Source organism: Sphaeramia orbicularis, chromosome 21 (genome assembly GCF_902148855.1).
Source record: "Sphaeramia orbicularis chromosome 21, fSphaOr1.1, whole genome shotgun sequence".
NCBI lineage: Eukaryota > Metazoa > Chordata > Actinopteri > Kurtiformes > Apogonidae > Sphaeramia > Sphaeramia orbicularis.
In genome coordinates, this window is record NC_043977.1 from 26,208,921 (window position 1) to 26,224,028 (window position 15,108).

A 15,108-nucleotide genomic window follows, 5' to 3' on the forward strand; every position below is an offset into this window, starting at 1 on the left:
ATCTGGTCCACGAGATGATTTTGCAAAATGCAAAAAATTACACAGATGTTAACAGTCAAGGTTGTCAAATTACATTATGAAAATATTTACATTTACAAACTGTCTTTTCACAATGAAATGCGAATTACTTGAGCAAATATGCTCCTGAAATGTTATTTTAATACAATAATATAATAATTCACTGTGATCTGCAAGCTGTGTTAATAATAACCTACATCATAATATTGGTCAAATTTTTCATTTTTCTGAAGAAATTTCAGGCTGTACATGGTTGTTCAGGTTATTCAGTTTCATGATCCAATTTGACTATTTTCACACTAAGACAAAGTGAAAAATTTGGATTATTATGTAAAGGTTATTGTGCTTATTATTTTACTGGTCTGGTCTCCTTGAGATCACATTGGGCTGTATGTGACATCTGAACTAAATGAGTTTGGCACCCCTGGCCTAGACCGTAGAACATAAACATGGGCTATTACATCACATTCATGCAGATTTTACATGATGCCTAACAATACTGAACTCTTCTGTTTGATGTAATGGCTTTTGCAAACAAGCATGAAACATAAGAGGTCCTCTTTTGGAGATTTGCATTGACCAGTAACCTGTTAAGGTGCATGTCTGTGGATGGTGGAAGGGAGCTGGAGTACTTAGAGGTTCCATACAGACATGGAGAGAATACCTTGTTTTCCATGAAAACAAGATTAAATCCTATGATGCAGCCTGAATAAAATAAATGAAATAACCTAACCTGATGTCTTTCTACAGTATGTTTGTGTCTCTGGAGTCGGGCTGCAGTATCTGAAGTGTCAGAATGTGTTTAACTGATTTTCTAAACCATGGATAACAAAAAGCGTAGATGATAGGATTTAGACAGGAGTTAAAATATAAAAACCAAATCTCAGTGCCTCCAGATGAAGCCTCAACCAAGTTACTTTCAGCTGCAGCTGTAAAAATATAATATGGAGAACAGCACAGAAGAAATACTATTACAACAATGCCAAGTGTTCTGGCTGCTTTTATCTCAGATTTCTGTGCAGTTACAGTTCCTGGACGATGATGTGTGACAGATTTAACATGTGATCTCATGGCACGAGCCTGAGACACAGCCACCACAAATACTCTCATGTATAAAACTGTAATGATAAGAATGGGGCCTAAAAAGGTCGCAACAAGATCAACAACTACTTCAGCATAGTTTACTACAAGTACACACTCCCCATAACAGGAATTATACCTGTCTGGTTGTTGGAGGAAATCTCTAAGTATCCAAAAAGTGTGAACAGCAGAAAATATCCAACACAGATAAATGCTGAACTGAATTCTTTTCATAGTGACTTTTGTAGGATACAACATGGGGTCACAAATAGCCACATAGCGGTCAGTTGATATGAGAACCATGTTTCCTACTGACACGCTGACGATGAAGAAGCTAAAACTGCAAATCACAGCACATCCAAAGTCACCCAGGAGCCAACAGTCTCCATACTGGAAGAGATGAAGAGGCATCTCAATAAAACCCACAAGAAAGTCCGCGACGGCCAAAGAAAGCAGGAGGAGGTTGGTGGTGGTGTGGAGCTGCCTGAAAAGGAAGAATATGAAAAAAATATATCTATTCAACACAGTATTTATATAACAGCAGTTATAGAAGCACATTTGGAAATATTATTTTAGGAATATAATTAGAGTAAATTGCATTGTTTCAAAGAATTGGTAAATACTGATCTGTTAGAGGAGAGTCAGTGAACAATCTAAAGGTGGAAGTACAAAAAATACTATATACTAATACTACTGTTTTTTTTTAAAAAACATCAAAAGCAGTTATCTTAAACTTCTGTTCAAATGTATTAAACTTCTAAATTAACTGAGGCCTCCCTTAAGTCTGTTTTTCTTTAAATCACAAGAACAAAAATGTAAAATACACATTGTAAAACTGATGGAGATAATTTTGTCTCTGCCTGAAATGGGAGATAGAGATGACGACGACCAGGTTCAGAACCACAGTGAGCAGAGTGATGAGGGAGAGCAGGGTGTAGATGATTGTGTCCTCTATGTGAGAGCGCATCGTCTTCCTGCATGAGTTGTTTAATGACGGGAAGCAGAACTCAGCTTCTTCTAATGTTCCCATCATAAGGAGAGAATATTCTTCTGTCAGGTTTCTGCATGTTAACCCAATGTCATGCAGCTGATTTATTTTATTTTCTCTCTGCCCCAAATCAAATTGAAAAAAACAAAGTTGAATACGTCACACTCTAGCTCTGTGTGTAGTACTCCTGAGTATAGCTGGACAGTGGAACACAAACTTTGGCTATTACATTTATTATACTCACTTTTACATGATATATGAAGAAAACAAGGGGTCAGTGATCTTTGACATGGGAAGGCCTGGTCGAAACATGTCTAATTATATTGTACACACAATGACAATAAAGTAGGGCAGCACGATACGGACAAAAACTCATATCTCGATATTTTTGAACTGAATGGCGATATACAATATATCTTGATTTTTTTTTTTTTTCCTGCAAATTAATACCAATAAGGCAGTTCTTGGTCAAAACCACATGTGACAACTGTCACAAAGGCACTTCTGTCAATGTTCAGCAGCACAAAACGAACGTGCAAATTGTGCATGAATTCACAAAATTCTCTTGAAGCGAAATAAAATAATAAATAACTATTTTTTCTTTTACTATGAAACAAAACAGATGAAATTTATGCAAAATGTAAACCGATAAGATACTGGCCAAAAACAAATCAGCTTGTCATTTACAAAAGCTTCAATCCACTTAAGTTTTTTTTTTTTTTGCCAATCAATATGTTTCCTCCTCTGTAAATGCAATTCAAGCATTTCGTAAATTGTACAAATATCCAAACATGTAACCAATCAAATAATGTAAACAAGCTCTTGATGCAATGATTTACTAATCATTTAACTTTCAAACAATGAAATACCTATAAGATGTACTGTACATCCTGGGGAAAGTAACTTTGTCTGGAGACAGGCAGATTTTATATTCCACTCTTCTATGAAATGTACTGTCACACACATGTATGGTTCACAGGTCCTGCTGGACCACATGTTGGATGTCAGAGCAAAATACGCCACTTTAGCGAGGCGGGTTTCCATGCTGGCTCGAACTTCCTTATACATTTTGGTAGCACTTCGCTTGCAAAATGTTTTCGTCCAGGCAACTGGTATCTGGGTTCCAAAGTTTTTAGCATCTGAATAAACCCTATCTGTTCCACTGTTGTAATTGGAACCATGTCTTTGGCGATGTGGTAAGCTCCAGCTTTCGTGATGTCACGCCACCTCTTACTAGTTTTTTCTGAAGTGGCGGTACGAGAAAGTGCGTTCTGCAGTGTGACTTGTGTTGTTTTCGGGTTAGAGGTCTGATCTGTATTTTCTGACTGACTTGTTATACGCAGTTTAAGGCACTCTTCATATTCAACTTTATGTCGCTGTTGCAAATGGTGAAAGAGATTGGTAGTGCTTGAACATTTGGTCGGAACAGGTTTTTGGCATAACCTGCAGAATACATTTTTCTGCTCTACATCTGAAACCTTAAATCCAAACCATCTCCATACGACTGATCCATTGTTTCTTTTTTTACAAACCTGCTCATCTTCCACAACTTGTCTCGAGTCAGACTCCATTGTTGTTAATGTGTTGCTGCTGCAGTGCAGTAAGTGGGAAAAGGGGTGGGCTATTCTTCAGGAAGGAGAACAGAGGGGAAGCGGCGGGAAAAGTGATTATTGTTATATATGATAATGTCTGATCCTCTATCGTAAGGCACAACATTCTCGATATTACAATCATTTCGATATATCGTGCAGTACTACAATAAAGGCTATTCTATTCTATTCTATTCTATTCTATTGTATTCTATATTGTGTTGAGTATCCTGGTAAAACACTGATCATAACTATACAACCCGAGATGGTCCCCTGTGTTGCCCCCCCCCACGCACACACGCAGTAAGTTTTGTTTTTGTTTTTGTTTTGCTCTGTTTATGTGTAGATCTGCTGGTATGAATTCATCTGATGTGATACTCTCAGTTTGCCTTTTGAGTATGTACAACAATGTAAGTCTCATGATTGTATGTTGAATGTCTCTGTCTCCAATAAATTATAAGTTAAAAAAAAAAAACCCCGATGCAACCTAGATATTAAAAAGTGACTTTTCCAATCATCCATTTATCACAACAGATTCTGGCTTGGAGTGATTTCATGACAATTTGCATGGGGAAGCAAGGAATTGATTAAAAAAAAAAAAAAAAACGTGTGTGTGTGTATATATATATATATATATATATATATATATATATATATATATATATATAATATCTAGAATTTATATGCTACAGTATATAACATAATACACATTAGCCAGATAAAGTTGTGATAACTTTATTTTCAGACACATTCCTCTTTTTATTCCAATTTCCGCACATCAGTAATGACCTTTGCAATGATTACATACTGAGTCCCAGTTAGACTTTATCGATCAGCAATAAATCACATTGTCACAACCATTCCATGAGAACAGGGAAAAATATCTTATCCCAACTTTATGGGCAACAACCGGTATAAGCCTCCCCATGATCCTTTTGATGACCAAGTGGTTCAGAAAATGAATGAATGAATGAATATTGTGCTGAGTATATGTGGTGTGATTCGTGTATGACATCAATATCCAACCTGGGTGTCTAATTCAACGACAGATGTGATAGTCCGGTAAGCATACATTACAAAAATAAGTAGAAATATTATTCTGCATTACACAGATGTACAGACAAACCAGTAGAACCTGGTGTTGAGTGCCAGGATGCTAAGAATGAGCTAAACGATGATCAATGTGAACATACTGTTATTGAACTCTATCTGTTAATCGTGGATAGGGCTGGGTAAAAAAAATCGATTTGATCGATCTTAGATTTCATTTTAATTTTGCGTAATAGTGGATGAGATCGATTTTTCAGAGCAGGACCGGGAGTATGCGGAAGCGCAGCTGGCCCCGTCTTGTGAACCCCTGGGGAAGACGGGGCGACTTCATCTTGTTCACGACAGCTCTGGTGCGGAAAAGACGCGGAGGAAGGGTGGGGAAAACCCCTCGGCTGGAGGTCCTCCTGGCCTCAAACTCAAACCCGCAGTGTGATGGAACTGGTCGGCCAGAGGCTCTCTGAGGCGAGTCGCGGAAGCCGGTCATTCTTGGAATATTAACTTGGATCCATACTATCACCTATGGCTGAGTATGGACTTAAAGGAATAGTAAAGCGAAGATGTCCGACCGCTACGCTACCAGCGCCCCCCCCCCCGGGAGTAGAAGCCACCAGCTGTAAAACAGAATAAAGATGATGAAGAAGTCCGTTCTGAGCCACTGTAGTCCTGTTCATTATTTAAGAGCAGATTCAGCTGTTTACTGCTGAAATATCGTATTTATTTCCTTTCTAATGTCAATACTGATACCAGTATTGATGTGTTGCATGACTGCAGTAGTCAAATAATCTGGTTACAACTCAAAATTGTACTTTGGTATCACTAAATTTATCTGAATCAATTAATTAATACTGAATTGAATCGATATCGGATCGAATCAAATCGTGATTAATCGATTCAGAACCTTATGAATTGAAATCGAATCGATTATGGAAATTGGCCATGATACCCAGCCCTAGTTGTGGAATACACTGTTGTACTTGGTAAATATTTCTCCAACCCTTCAGTTTGTGTTAACTCCTGTGTGATGTGTGCAGCAGGAATAGTGTGTGGCAATACACTTGACAAAGAATCATGAGATACTTATGCTAAAAGCCTGATGGCTGCCTGAGATTATATGGTTCTTCTAATGATGCCAAAAGTCAGGCCTTGTGACTGACGTGGAATAAGCCTCCTTTAACCCATAAAGACTCAAACATCCACTGTTGACCAAAACCATCTACGTATGATCCACTAATCCTATCAATTCATGTAAGTAATTGGTGTAAAATACAGTTTGTCATCTTTTCATGGACATCAGATATGACCCATTTGGACATTCAGAGGCTCCGTAGTTACCGTGGAAACATCATCATCTTCTACAACATTGATTCATCAGTAAAACCCATGGAGTTTGGTCAGTGACAGTAGATGGAGACACTGGGTTTATGTTCAGTTAATGATATATTTTACTGAAAGTCCCTTTTTTTTTTTTTTTTGGTTTTCTTTGTTTCTGATATAATAACCCTCAACTTTAATCTGAGCTTTTATTAAAAAAAATCTACATGATCAGTGAATTAGATGTAGAAAATACATGATTTACACTGAAAAAATGCAAAATAAAGAAGATAATTTTGCAATAAATGGTGATAAATCACTTTAAAAAGGTTAAATAGAGAGAAAGATTCATTTGGGAACTGACAGAAAAGTAGCACTGGATCTTTATGGGTTAATAAATATCAGTCACATTCAATACAATTGAAATAGCAACATAAACCAGGTAGCCTTTGGTGTTATATTTGTGTTTAAAAATTAAAATTAAGCCTGTGTCTAAATTGGATTTACTCCTGTGCCTGTGTAGTTTTTTAATCTATATTTAACCAATTACAATCCCATTGAGACCTCTTTTACAAGGATGACCAGGCCAAGAGGTCATCAGCACATGCCATGAATTGAATTAAGAAATGTGTTTGGCTGGCTTTAATTTTAAATCCAATGACTGAACCAGACTCTTATGAAAGAAATTATCTAAGTCAATTTTTTGTCAGTTTATTTCCACAATATTCAGCAAAATCCTTATTTAGTTCAACCATAACTTCAACTTTAATTGCAATTTAGTACACAGAGAGAAAAGTTGATGTCTTTTTACAGTGTATTTGTGTCTGGAGTCCACACAGAAAGGCCCAGTGGGATCCAACTCAGGACCAAAAACCTTCCAATCAATAACAATGGTCTGTTTTTCTTTCCATGAAATCAAGGTTAAATCCTACGAGCATGTTGACCCGTGGGGATCCATGTGGTTTCTATGCTGTTCTGTATTTGCGCATGCTGTTCCACATTTGTCCAGCAGTCACCGCCAAAGCATTCTGGCCATTGCAATGTGATTGTAAGGCTATTGTATTCCAAAATAATATCGCCCAAAATACTGGCCCTATCAACTTGCCATTTTCATTAGTCTGTTCCTTGACAAAAATACATAAGTATGCCAAACTGCAGCGGTCAGTTCTTTCCAAATTTTGTGTGACTCCCTGGACACACACACACAGAGGCCACTTGGCTTTTATAATATAGATGACGCAACCTGAATATAATGAATGAAAGAATGTGCCAAAGTCAAACTCTCTATTTTTGTATCACCAGTTATACAGAGGACACCTGATGTCTTTCTACAGTATATTTGTGTCTTTGGAGTCAGGCTGCAGTATCTTAAGTGTCACAATATGTTTAATAGATTTCCTGAACCACGGATAACAAAAAGCATAGATGACAGGATTTAGACAAGAGTTAAAATATAACAACCAAAGCTGTGCATCTGCTGCTGACGGCTCAACCGAGTGATTCTCTGCTGCAAGTGTGAAAATATAATATGGAGAGGAGCACAGAAGAAAAACAACTACAAGTATACCGAGTGTCCTGGCTGCTTTCAGCTCAGATTTCTGTGCAGTTATAGTCCCTGAATGCCGCTGTGCAACAGATGTAACATTGGATCTCATGGCACGAGCCTGAGACACAACCACCACAAATACACTCATGTACAAAACTGTGATGACAATAATAGGAGCTAAAAAAGTGACCACAAGATCAACAACTCCATCAGCATAGTGGACTATTAACACACACTCTCCATAACAAGAATTATACCTGCCTGGTTGTTGGAGGAAATCTCTCAGTATCCAAGTACCATGAAGAACTGAGAATATCCAACACAGATAAATGCTGAACTGAACTCTTTTCATAGTGACTTTTGTAGGATACAACATGGGGTCACAAATAGCCACATAGCGGTCAATTGATATGAGAACCATGTTTCCTACTGACACACTGACAATGATATAACCAAAAGAGCAATACAAAGCACATCCAAAGTCACCCAGGAGCCAACAGTCTCCATAATAGAACATTTGCTGTGGCATCTGTACAGAACCCACAAGGAAATCGGCGATGGCCAGAGAGAGGAGAAGGATATTAGTGGTGGTGTGGAGCTGCCTGAAATAAAAGAATTGCGAAAAACATTGTTATAGAGACACAGTTACATATAGAAGGAAATGTTTTTTATAGATTGTGATACTATGATATTATTTGTCAGATACAGTATAAACATGCATTCATAAAATAGACTACATATATTCATGGGTCATGTCTAATATTAAATGTTGAAGAGAAGTTTGGTCAAAGAAGCAAACTGAATTAAAAAAAAAACAAAACACATTTTTTCTAAATATAAGTTCTAACAGTTTCTAAATATTGAAAGAGGTTATCTTAAATTATTGTTCATATGTTCTTACACTATCATCAGACTATCTATGGCATTGCTCAAGCCCATTTTTCTTGAATTTCAGTATAATAATAAAAAAATACACAGTATATGAGCAATGCAGAGAAGTTTATCTATGCCTGAAGTGGGAGATGCTGATGACGACCACCAGGTTCAGAACCACAGTGAGCACAGAGATGAGGGAGAGCAGGGTGTAAATCATCACAGCCTCCAAGTGAGAGCCTGTTGACTTCTTGCAGGAGTTGTTGACTGCTGGAAAGCAGAGCTGGGCTTCCTCTAATGTTTCCATCAGCAGAGCAGAGATGGAGGGAGAAGAGAAGAGCTTTCTGATCAGTGCTGTATGTCATACGGCTGATTTATTTTTAATTTTTTCTCTCCGCCCAAATTGGGCAAAGTCAGATACGTCACACTCCAGCCCAGTCTGGGAAATGACAAAGGCCCCCTCCCTGCCCCAGAAAATATATAATTATACTATTTTTTTAATTGTTTTGCTGAGTTTAACATTTACAATTAAAATATTTCATGAATCTTTAATTTGATTGTTACAACGTCTACGCATAGGCACAATACACTGACCATAAAAAAGGCTGACACCTGTTGCATAATAACTGCAGTGATTAATATGTTTCTGGTAATAAGTTGTGTAACTTAAACTGATGCAGTGAGTTGCATCTCATTTCTTAAACCACCATCAGTTTGATAGAGAGCACAAAGACTGGACTGTGTTTCAATGGATAAAGGTCATGTGGTCTGATGAGTCCAGACTGACCCTGTTCCAGAGTGATGGATGCATCAGTGTGAGAAGAGAAACGGATGAAGTGATTACCCATCATGCTTTGTGCCTAGAGTACAGGCCTGTGGGGGCAGTGTTATGATCTGGGGTGGATTCAGTTGGTCAGCTCTAGGTTCAGTAACATTATGTGTCCATAAAATGAGGCCAGCTGAACCTGAATAAACTGAATGACCACATTTGGACAATAGTGAATTTTTTTCTTCCCTGATGACACAGACAAATTCCAAAATGATAATACAAGAATTCATCAGGTTCAAATTAAGAGAGTGGTTCAGGAGCACGAGGCATCATTTTCACACTTGGATCGGCCTCCACAGAGTCCAGACCTGAACCACATTGAGAATTTTTGGCATGTGATGAAGAAGGTTTTACACAGAAGTCTGACTCCTATCATCAACACAACAACTTTGCAAAAAATGAATACAATTATGGATGAAAATACATTTTGTGACATTTATTGTGCTTTATATAAGCAATGGGTGGCATTTCAGAGTAAACTAAAGAGCTACCAACAAAATACTGTGCATGTTCCATAATTTTATTATTTAACTTTTTAATTTTTTTTTCTAGAAGAGTTCACCATTTGTATTGACAATTTGCATTGAAAATCATGTGTTCAGGAAATGATTAGAAACTAAAGGAGGATATAGTACAACATGTAGCTGTTATAATGTGTTGACACATTAAATAGAAATCCACACATGCACTTACATATCTTTATAATTCATGTGTGCTACATCTGTGCAAAGCTGGTCCTGGTCCTAATGGGTGTACCTAGCCCAGGAACATTCAGCTCGTGGACCAAAACAGGAACGCCAAAGGTTCCAATCTGGCCCACAGGATGAATTTGCAAAATGCAAAAATTACACAGAAGATGTTAACAGTCAAGGTTGTCAAATTACATTATGAAAATATTTACATTTACAAACTGTCTTTTCACAATGAAATGTGAATAACTTGAGCAGATATTAACAACCTGAAATGCTTTAAGAGAAAATAAGTTACATTTTTAATACAGTAATAGAATAATTCACTGTGATCTGCAAGCTGTGTTAATAATAACCTACATCATAATATTGGTCAAATCTTTCATTTTTCTGAAGAAATTTCAGGCTGTACATGGTTGTTCAGGTTATTCATAGTTTCATGATCCAATTTGACTTTTTTCAAACTAAGACGAAGTGAAAAATTTGGATTATTATGTAAAGGTTATTGTGCTTATTATTTCACTGGTCTGGTCTGCTTGAGATCATATTGGGCTGTATGTGACGTCTGAACTAAATGAGTTTGGCACCCCTGGCGTAGACTGTAGAACATAAACATGGGCTATTACATCACATTCATGCAGACTTTATATGATGCCTAACAATACTGAACTCTTCTGTTTGATGTAATGGCTTTTGCAAACAAGCATGAAACATAAGAGGTCCTCTTTTGGAGATTTGCATTGACCAGTAACCTGTTAAGGTGCATGTCTGTGGATGGTGGAAGGGAGCTGGAGTACTTAGAGGTTCCATACAGACATGGAGAGAATACCTTGTTTTCCATGAAAACAAAGTTAAATCCTATGATGCAGCCTGAATAAAATAAATGAAATAATGTGCCAAAGTCAAATTCTCTATTTTTGTCTTTTTATTTTCAAAGAACATGCAACGAATTCATCCATTAATAACTCTTACTCTTACAACACAGCAGTACCAGTTACAGAGGAAACCTGCTGTCTTTTCTACAGTATGTTTGTGTCTCTGGAGTCGGGCTGCAGTATCTGAAGTGTCAGAATGTGTTTAACTGATTTTCTAAACCACGGATAACAGAAAGCATAGATGATAGGATTTAGACAGGAGTTAAAATATAAAAACCAAATCTCAGTGCCTCCAGATGAAGCCTCAACCAAGTTACTTTCAGCTGCAGCTGTAACAAAATAATATGGCGAACAGCACAGAAGAAATACTATTACAACAATGCCAAGTGTTCTGGCTGCTTTTATCTCAGATTTCTGTGCAGTTACAGTTCCTGGACGATGATGTGTGACAGATTTAACATGTGATCTCATGGCACGAGCCTGAGACACAGCCACCACAAATACTCTCATGTATAAAACTGTAATGATAAGAATGGGGCCTAAAAAGGTCGCAACAAGATCAACAACTACTTCAGCATAGTTTACTACAAGTACACACTCCCCATAACAGGAATTATACCTGTCTGGTTGTTGGAGGAAATCTCTAAGTATCCAAAAAGTGTGAACAGCAGAAAATATCCAACACAGATAAATGCTGAACTGAACTCTTTTCATAGTGACTTTTGTAGGATACAACATGGGGTCACAAATAGCCACATAGCGGTCAACTGATATGAGAACCATGTTTCCTACTGACACACTGACGGTGAAAAAGCTAAAAGTGCAAATCACAGCACATCCAAAGTCACCCAGGACCCAACATTGTCCATACTGGAAGATATAAAAAGGCATCTCAGTAAAACCCACAAGAAAGTCTGCAACAGCCAAAGAAAGCAGGAGGAGGTTGGTGGTGGTGTGGAGCTGCCTGAAAGAGGAAAATATAATGAATAAACACATGGTTGTAAAACAGCGGTTTTGAAGATAATATAGTTTTTAGATATAATAAGCAATGAGAAGCAATTCAGGCACAGTAAAAATGAATACAATGAAGCTGATTACACTTTTATTTAACAATTATTGAACAATCATGTCACACTCATGAAGCAGACAAAAAGGATGTAATCAGGAGTGTAATATTAGGAGTGTGTTGGTGAATAGGACAAAAATATTAAGGATTAGTTTTTCAAAAGAATATTTGTTTCTAAATATCAAAACTAGTCATCTGCAAATACTGTTCAAATAAACTAATGTACCTATCAGAGACATTAACTGTTGACGTTTAACCCTGTACATTAGTGTAATAATAGAAAATACACATTCTATCAACCAGTGAAGTTTATCTCTGCCTGAAGTGGGAGATGGCGATGATGACCACCAGGTTCAGAACCACAGTGAGCAGAAAGATGAGGGAGAGCAGGGTGTGAGTTATTGCGGCCTCCAAGTGAGAGCCTGTTGACTTCTTGCAGGAGTTGTTGACTGCTGGAAAGCAGAGCTGGGCTTCCTCTAATGTTTCCATCAGCAGAGCAGAGATGGAGGGAGAAGAGAAGAGCTTTCTGATCAGTGCTGTATGTCATACGGCTGATTTATTTTTAATTTTTTCTCTCCGCCCAAATTGGGCAAAATCAGATACGTCACACTCCAGCCCAGTCTGGGAAATGACAAAGGCCCCCTCCCTGCCCCCCAAAAAATAAAATTATGTTATTTTTGAACTGTTCTGCTGAGCTGAGTTTGATAGAGAGCACAAAGACTGGACTGTGTTTCAATGGATAAAGGTCATGTGGTCTGATGAGTCCAGACTGACCCTGTTCCAGAGTGATGGATGCATCAGTGTGAGAAGAGAAACGGATGAAGTGATTACCCATCATGCTTTGTGCCTTCAGTACAGGCCTGTGGGGGCAGTGTTATGATCTGGGGTTGATTCAGTTGGTCAGCTCTAGGTTCAGTAACATTATGTGTCCATAAAATGAGTCCCGCTGAACCTGAATTAACTGAATGACCACATTTGGACAATAGTGGATTTTTTTCTTCCCTGATGACGCGGACAAATTCCAAAGTGATAATACAAGAATTCATCAGGTTCAAATTAAGAGAGTGGTTCAGGAGTATTAGTCATCATTTTCACACTTGGATCGGCCTCCACAGAGTCCAGACCTGAACCACATTGAGAATTTTTGGCATGTGATGAAGAAGGTTTTACACAGAAGTCTGACTCCTATCATCAACACAACAACTTTGCAAAAAATGAATACAATTATGGATGAACATACATTTTGTGACATTTATTGTGTTATTGTATAAGCAAGGGGTGGCATTTCAGAGTAAACTAAAGAGCTACCAACAAAATTTGGTCCATGTTACATAATTTTATTATTTAATTTATTTTTTATCGATTGCTGTTTTTTTTTTTCCAGAAGAGTTCACCATTGTTATAAGAGTTCCCCATTTGTTTTGACAATTTGTATTGAAAACCACGTGTTCAGGAAATGATTAGAAACTAAAGGAGAATATAGTACAACATGTAGCTGTCATAATGTGTTGACTAGGGCTGGGTAAAAAAATCGATTTAATCGATCTTAGATTGATCTCATTTTAATTTTGCGTAATCGATTAATAGTGGATGAGATCGATTTTTCAGAGCAGGACCGGGAGTACGCGGAACCATGGGCGGCTCCATCTCGTGAACCCCTGAGGAAGACTTGGTTTCACTCACGACAGCTCTGACGCGGAAAAGACACAGAGGAAGGGTGAGGAAAACCTCTCCTCCCCCTCCACCCGGCCTCAAACTCGAACCCGCAGTGTGAAGGAAGCAGCCACCCGGCGGGTTGCGGAACCCGATCATTCTTGGAATAATAACATGGATCCATACTATCACCTATGGTTGAGTATGGAGTTAGAGAAAGAGTAAAGCGACAATGTCCGACCGCTACGCCCCCCCCCAGCCCTCACCGCACCCCCATCGCTCCCCGACCAATATTCACGGAGCGCGCACACCCCCCAGCCCAGCTCCGCTCTGACCAACAATCACGGAGCACCCACCCCCACCCCCAGTGAGTAGAGGCCTCCAGCCATAAAACAGAATAAAGATGACAAAGAAGTTCGTTCTGAGCCACTGTATAAACATGGTAATGTTTCTGTCCCGTTCATTATTTAAGAGCACATCCAGCTACTTACTGCTGAAATTTCATATTTATTACCTCCGCCAAAGAGGTTATGTTTTTGCCAGGGTTTGTTTGTTTGTTTGTCTGTTTGTTTGTTTGTCTGTCCGTTAGTGTGCAACATAACTCAAAAGTTCTGGACAGATTTGGATGAAATTTTCAGGGTTTGTTGGAAATGGGATAAGGAAGAAATTATTAAATTTTGGTGGTGATCGGGGGGGGGGGGGGGGGGGGGGGGGGGGGGGGGGGGGGGCACTGATCGTTAGTGTGCAACATAACTCAAAAAGTTATGGACAGATTTGGATGAAATTTTCAGGGTTTGTTGGAAATGGGATAAGGAAGAAATGATTAAATTTTGGTGGTGATCGGGGGTGGGGGGGCCCACGGGGGGGGGGGGGCACTGATCGTTAGTGTGCAACATGACTCAAAAAGTTCTGGACAGATTTGGATGAAATTTTCAGGGTTTGTTGGAAATGGGATAAGGAAGAAATGATTAAATTTTGGTGGTGATCGGGGGTGGGGGGGCCCCACGGGGGGGGGGCACTGATCGTTAGTGTGCAACATGACTCAAAAAGTTCTGGACAGATTTGGATGAAATTTTCAGGGTTTGTTGGAAATGGGATAAGGAAGAAATGATTAAATTTTGGTGGTGATCGGGGGTGGGGGGGGCCCACGGGGGGTGGGGGGGTGGGGCACTGATCGTTACTGTGCAACATAACTCAAAAAGTTCTGGACAGATTTGGATGAAATTTTCAGGGTTTGTTGGAAATGGGATAAGGAAGAAATGATTAAATTTTGGTGGTGATCGGTGGTGGGGGGGCCCACGGGGGGGGCCACTGATCAGCCTTGGCGGAGGTCTGCGCTCTCCGAGTGCTTCTAGTTTCCTTTCTAATATCAATATTGACACCAGTATTGATGTGTTGCATGACTGCGGTACTCAAATAATCAGGTTACAACTCAAAATTGTACTTTGGTATCACTAAATTACTCTGAATCAGTCAATTAATACTGAATCGAATTGATATTGAATCGAATCGAATCGCAATTAATTGATTCAGAACCTTAT

At 38.7% G+C, this 15,108-nt stretch overlaps 3 protein-coding genes across 3 annotated transcripts; all 3 read right to left on the reverse strand.

The window, feature by feature from the left end:
* Positions 1 to 762: 762 nt before the first annotated feature.
* LOC115412735 (trace amine-associated receptor 13c-like) lies at positions 763 to 2,128 on the reverse strand. The gene is made up of 2 exons (XM_030125369.1): positions 1,959 to 2,128; positions 763 to 1,582 (listed from the first exon to the last, which is right to left on the reverse strand). The coding sequence occupies exons 1-2, from the start codon at positions 2,126 to 2,128 to the stop codon at positions 763 to 765; spliced, it is 990 nt and encodes a 329-aa protein (XP_029981229.1).
* A 5,236-nt stretch (positions 2,129 to 7,364) lies between these two features.
* LOC115411983 (trace amine-associated receptor 13c-like) lies at positions 7,365 to 8,762 on the reverse strand. Its single transcript, XM_030124289.1, has 2 exons — positions 8,593 to 8,762; positions 7,365 to 8,184 (listed from the first exon to the last, which is right to left on the reverse strand). Exons 1-2 carry the CDS (start codon positions 8,760 to 8,762, stop codon positions 7,365 to 7,367), a joined length of 990 nt encoding a protein of 329 aa, XP_029980149.1.
* A 2,230-nt stretch (positions 8,763 to 10,992) lies between these two features.
* Positions 10,993 to 12,403, reverse strand: LOC115412781 (trace amine-associated receptor 13c-like). Its single transcript, XM_030125444.1, has 2 exons — positions 12,234 to 12,403; positions 10,993 to 11,812 (listed from the first exon to the last, which is right to left on the reverse strand). Exons 1-2 carry the CDS (start codon positions 12,401 to 12,403, stop codon positions 10,993 to 10,995), a joined length of 990 nt encoding a protein of 329 aa, XP_029981304.1.
* Between the last annotated feature and the right edge of the window lie 2,705 nt (positions 12,404 to 15,108).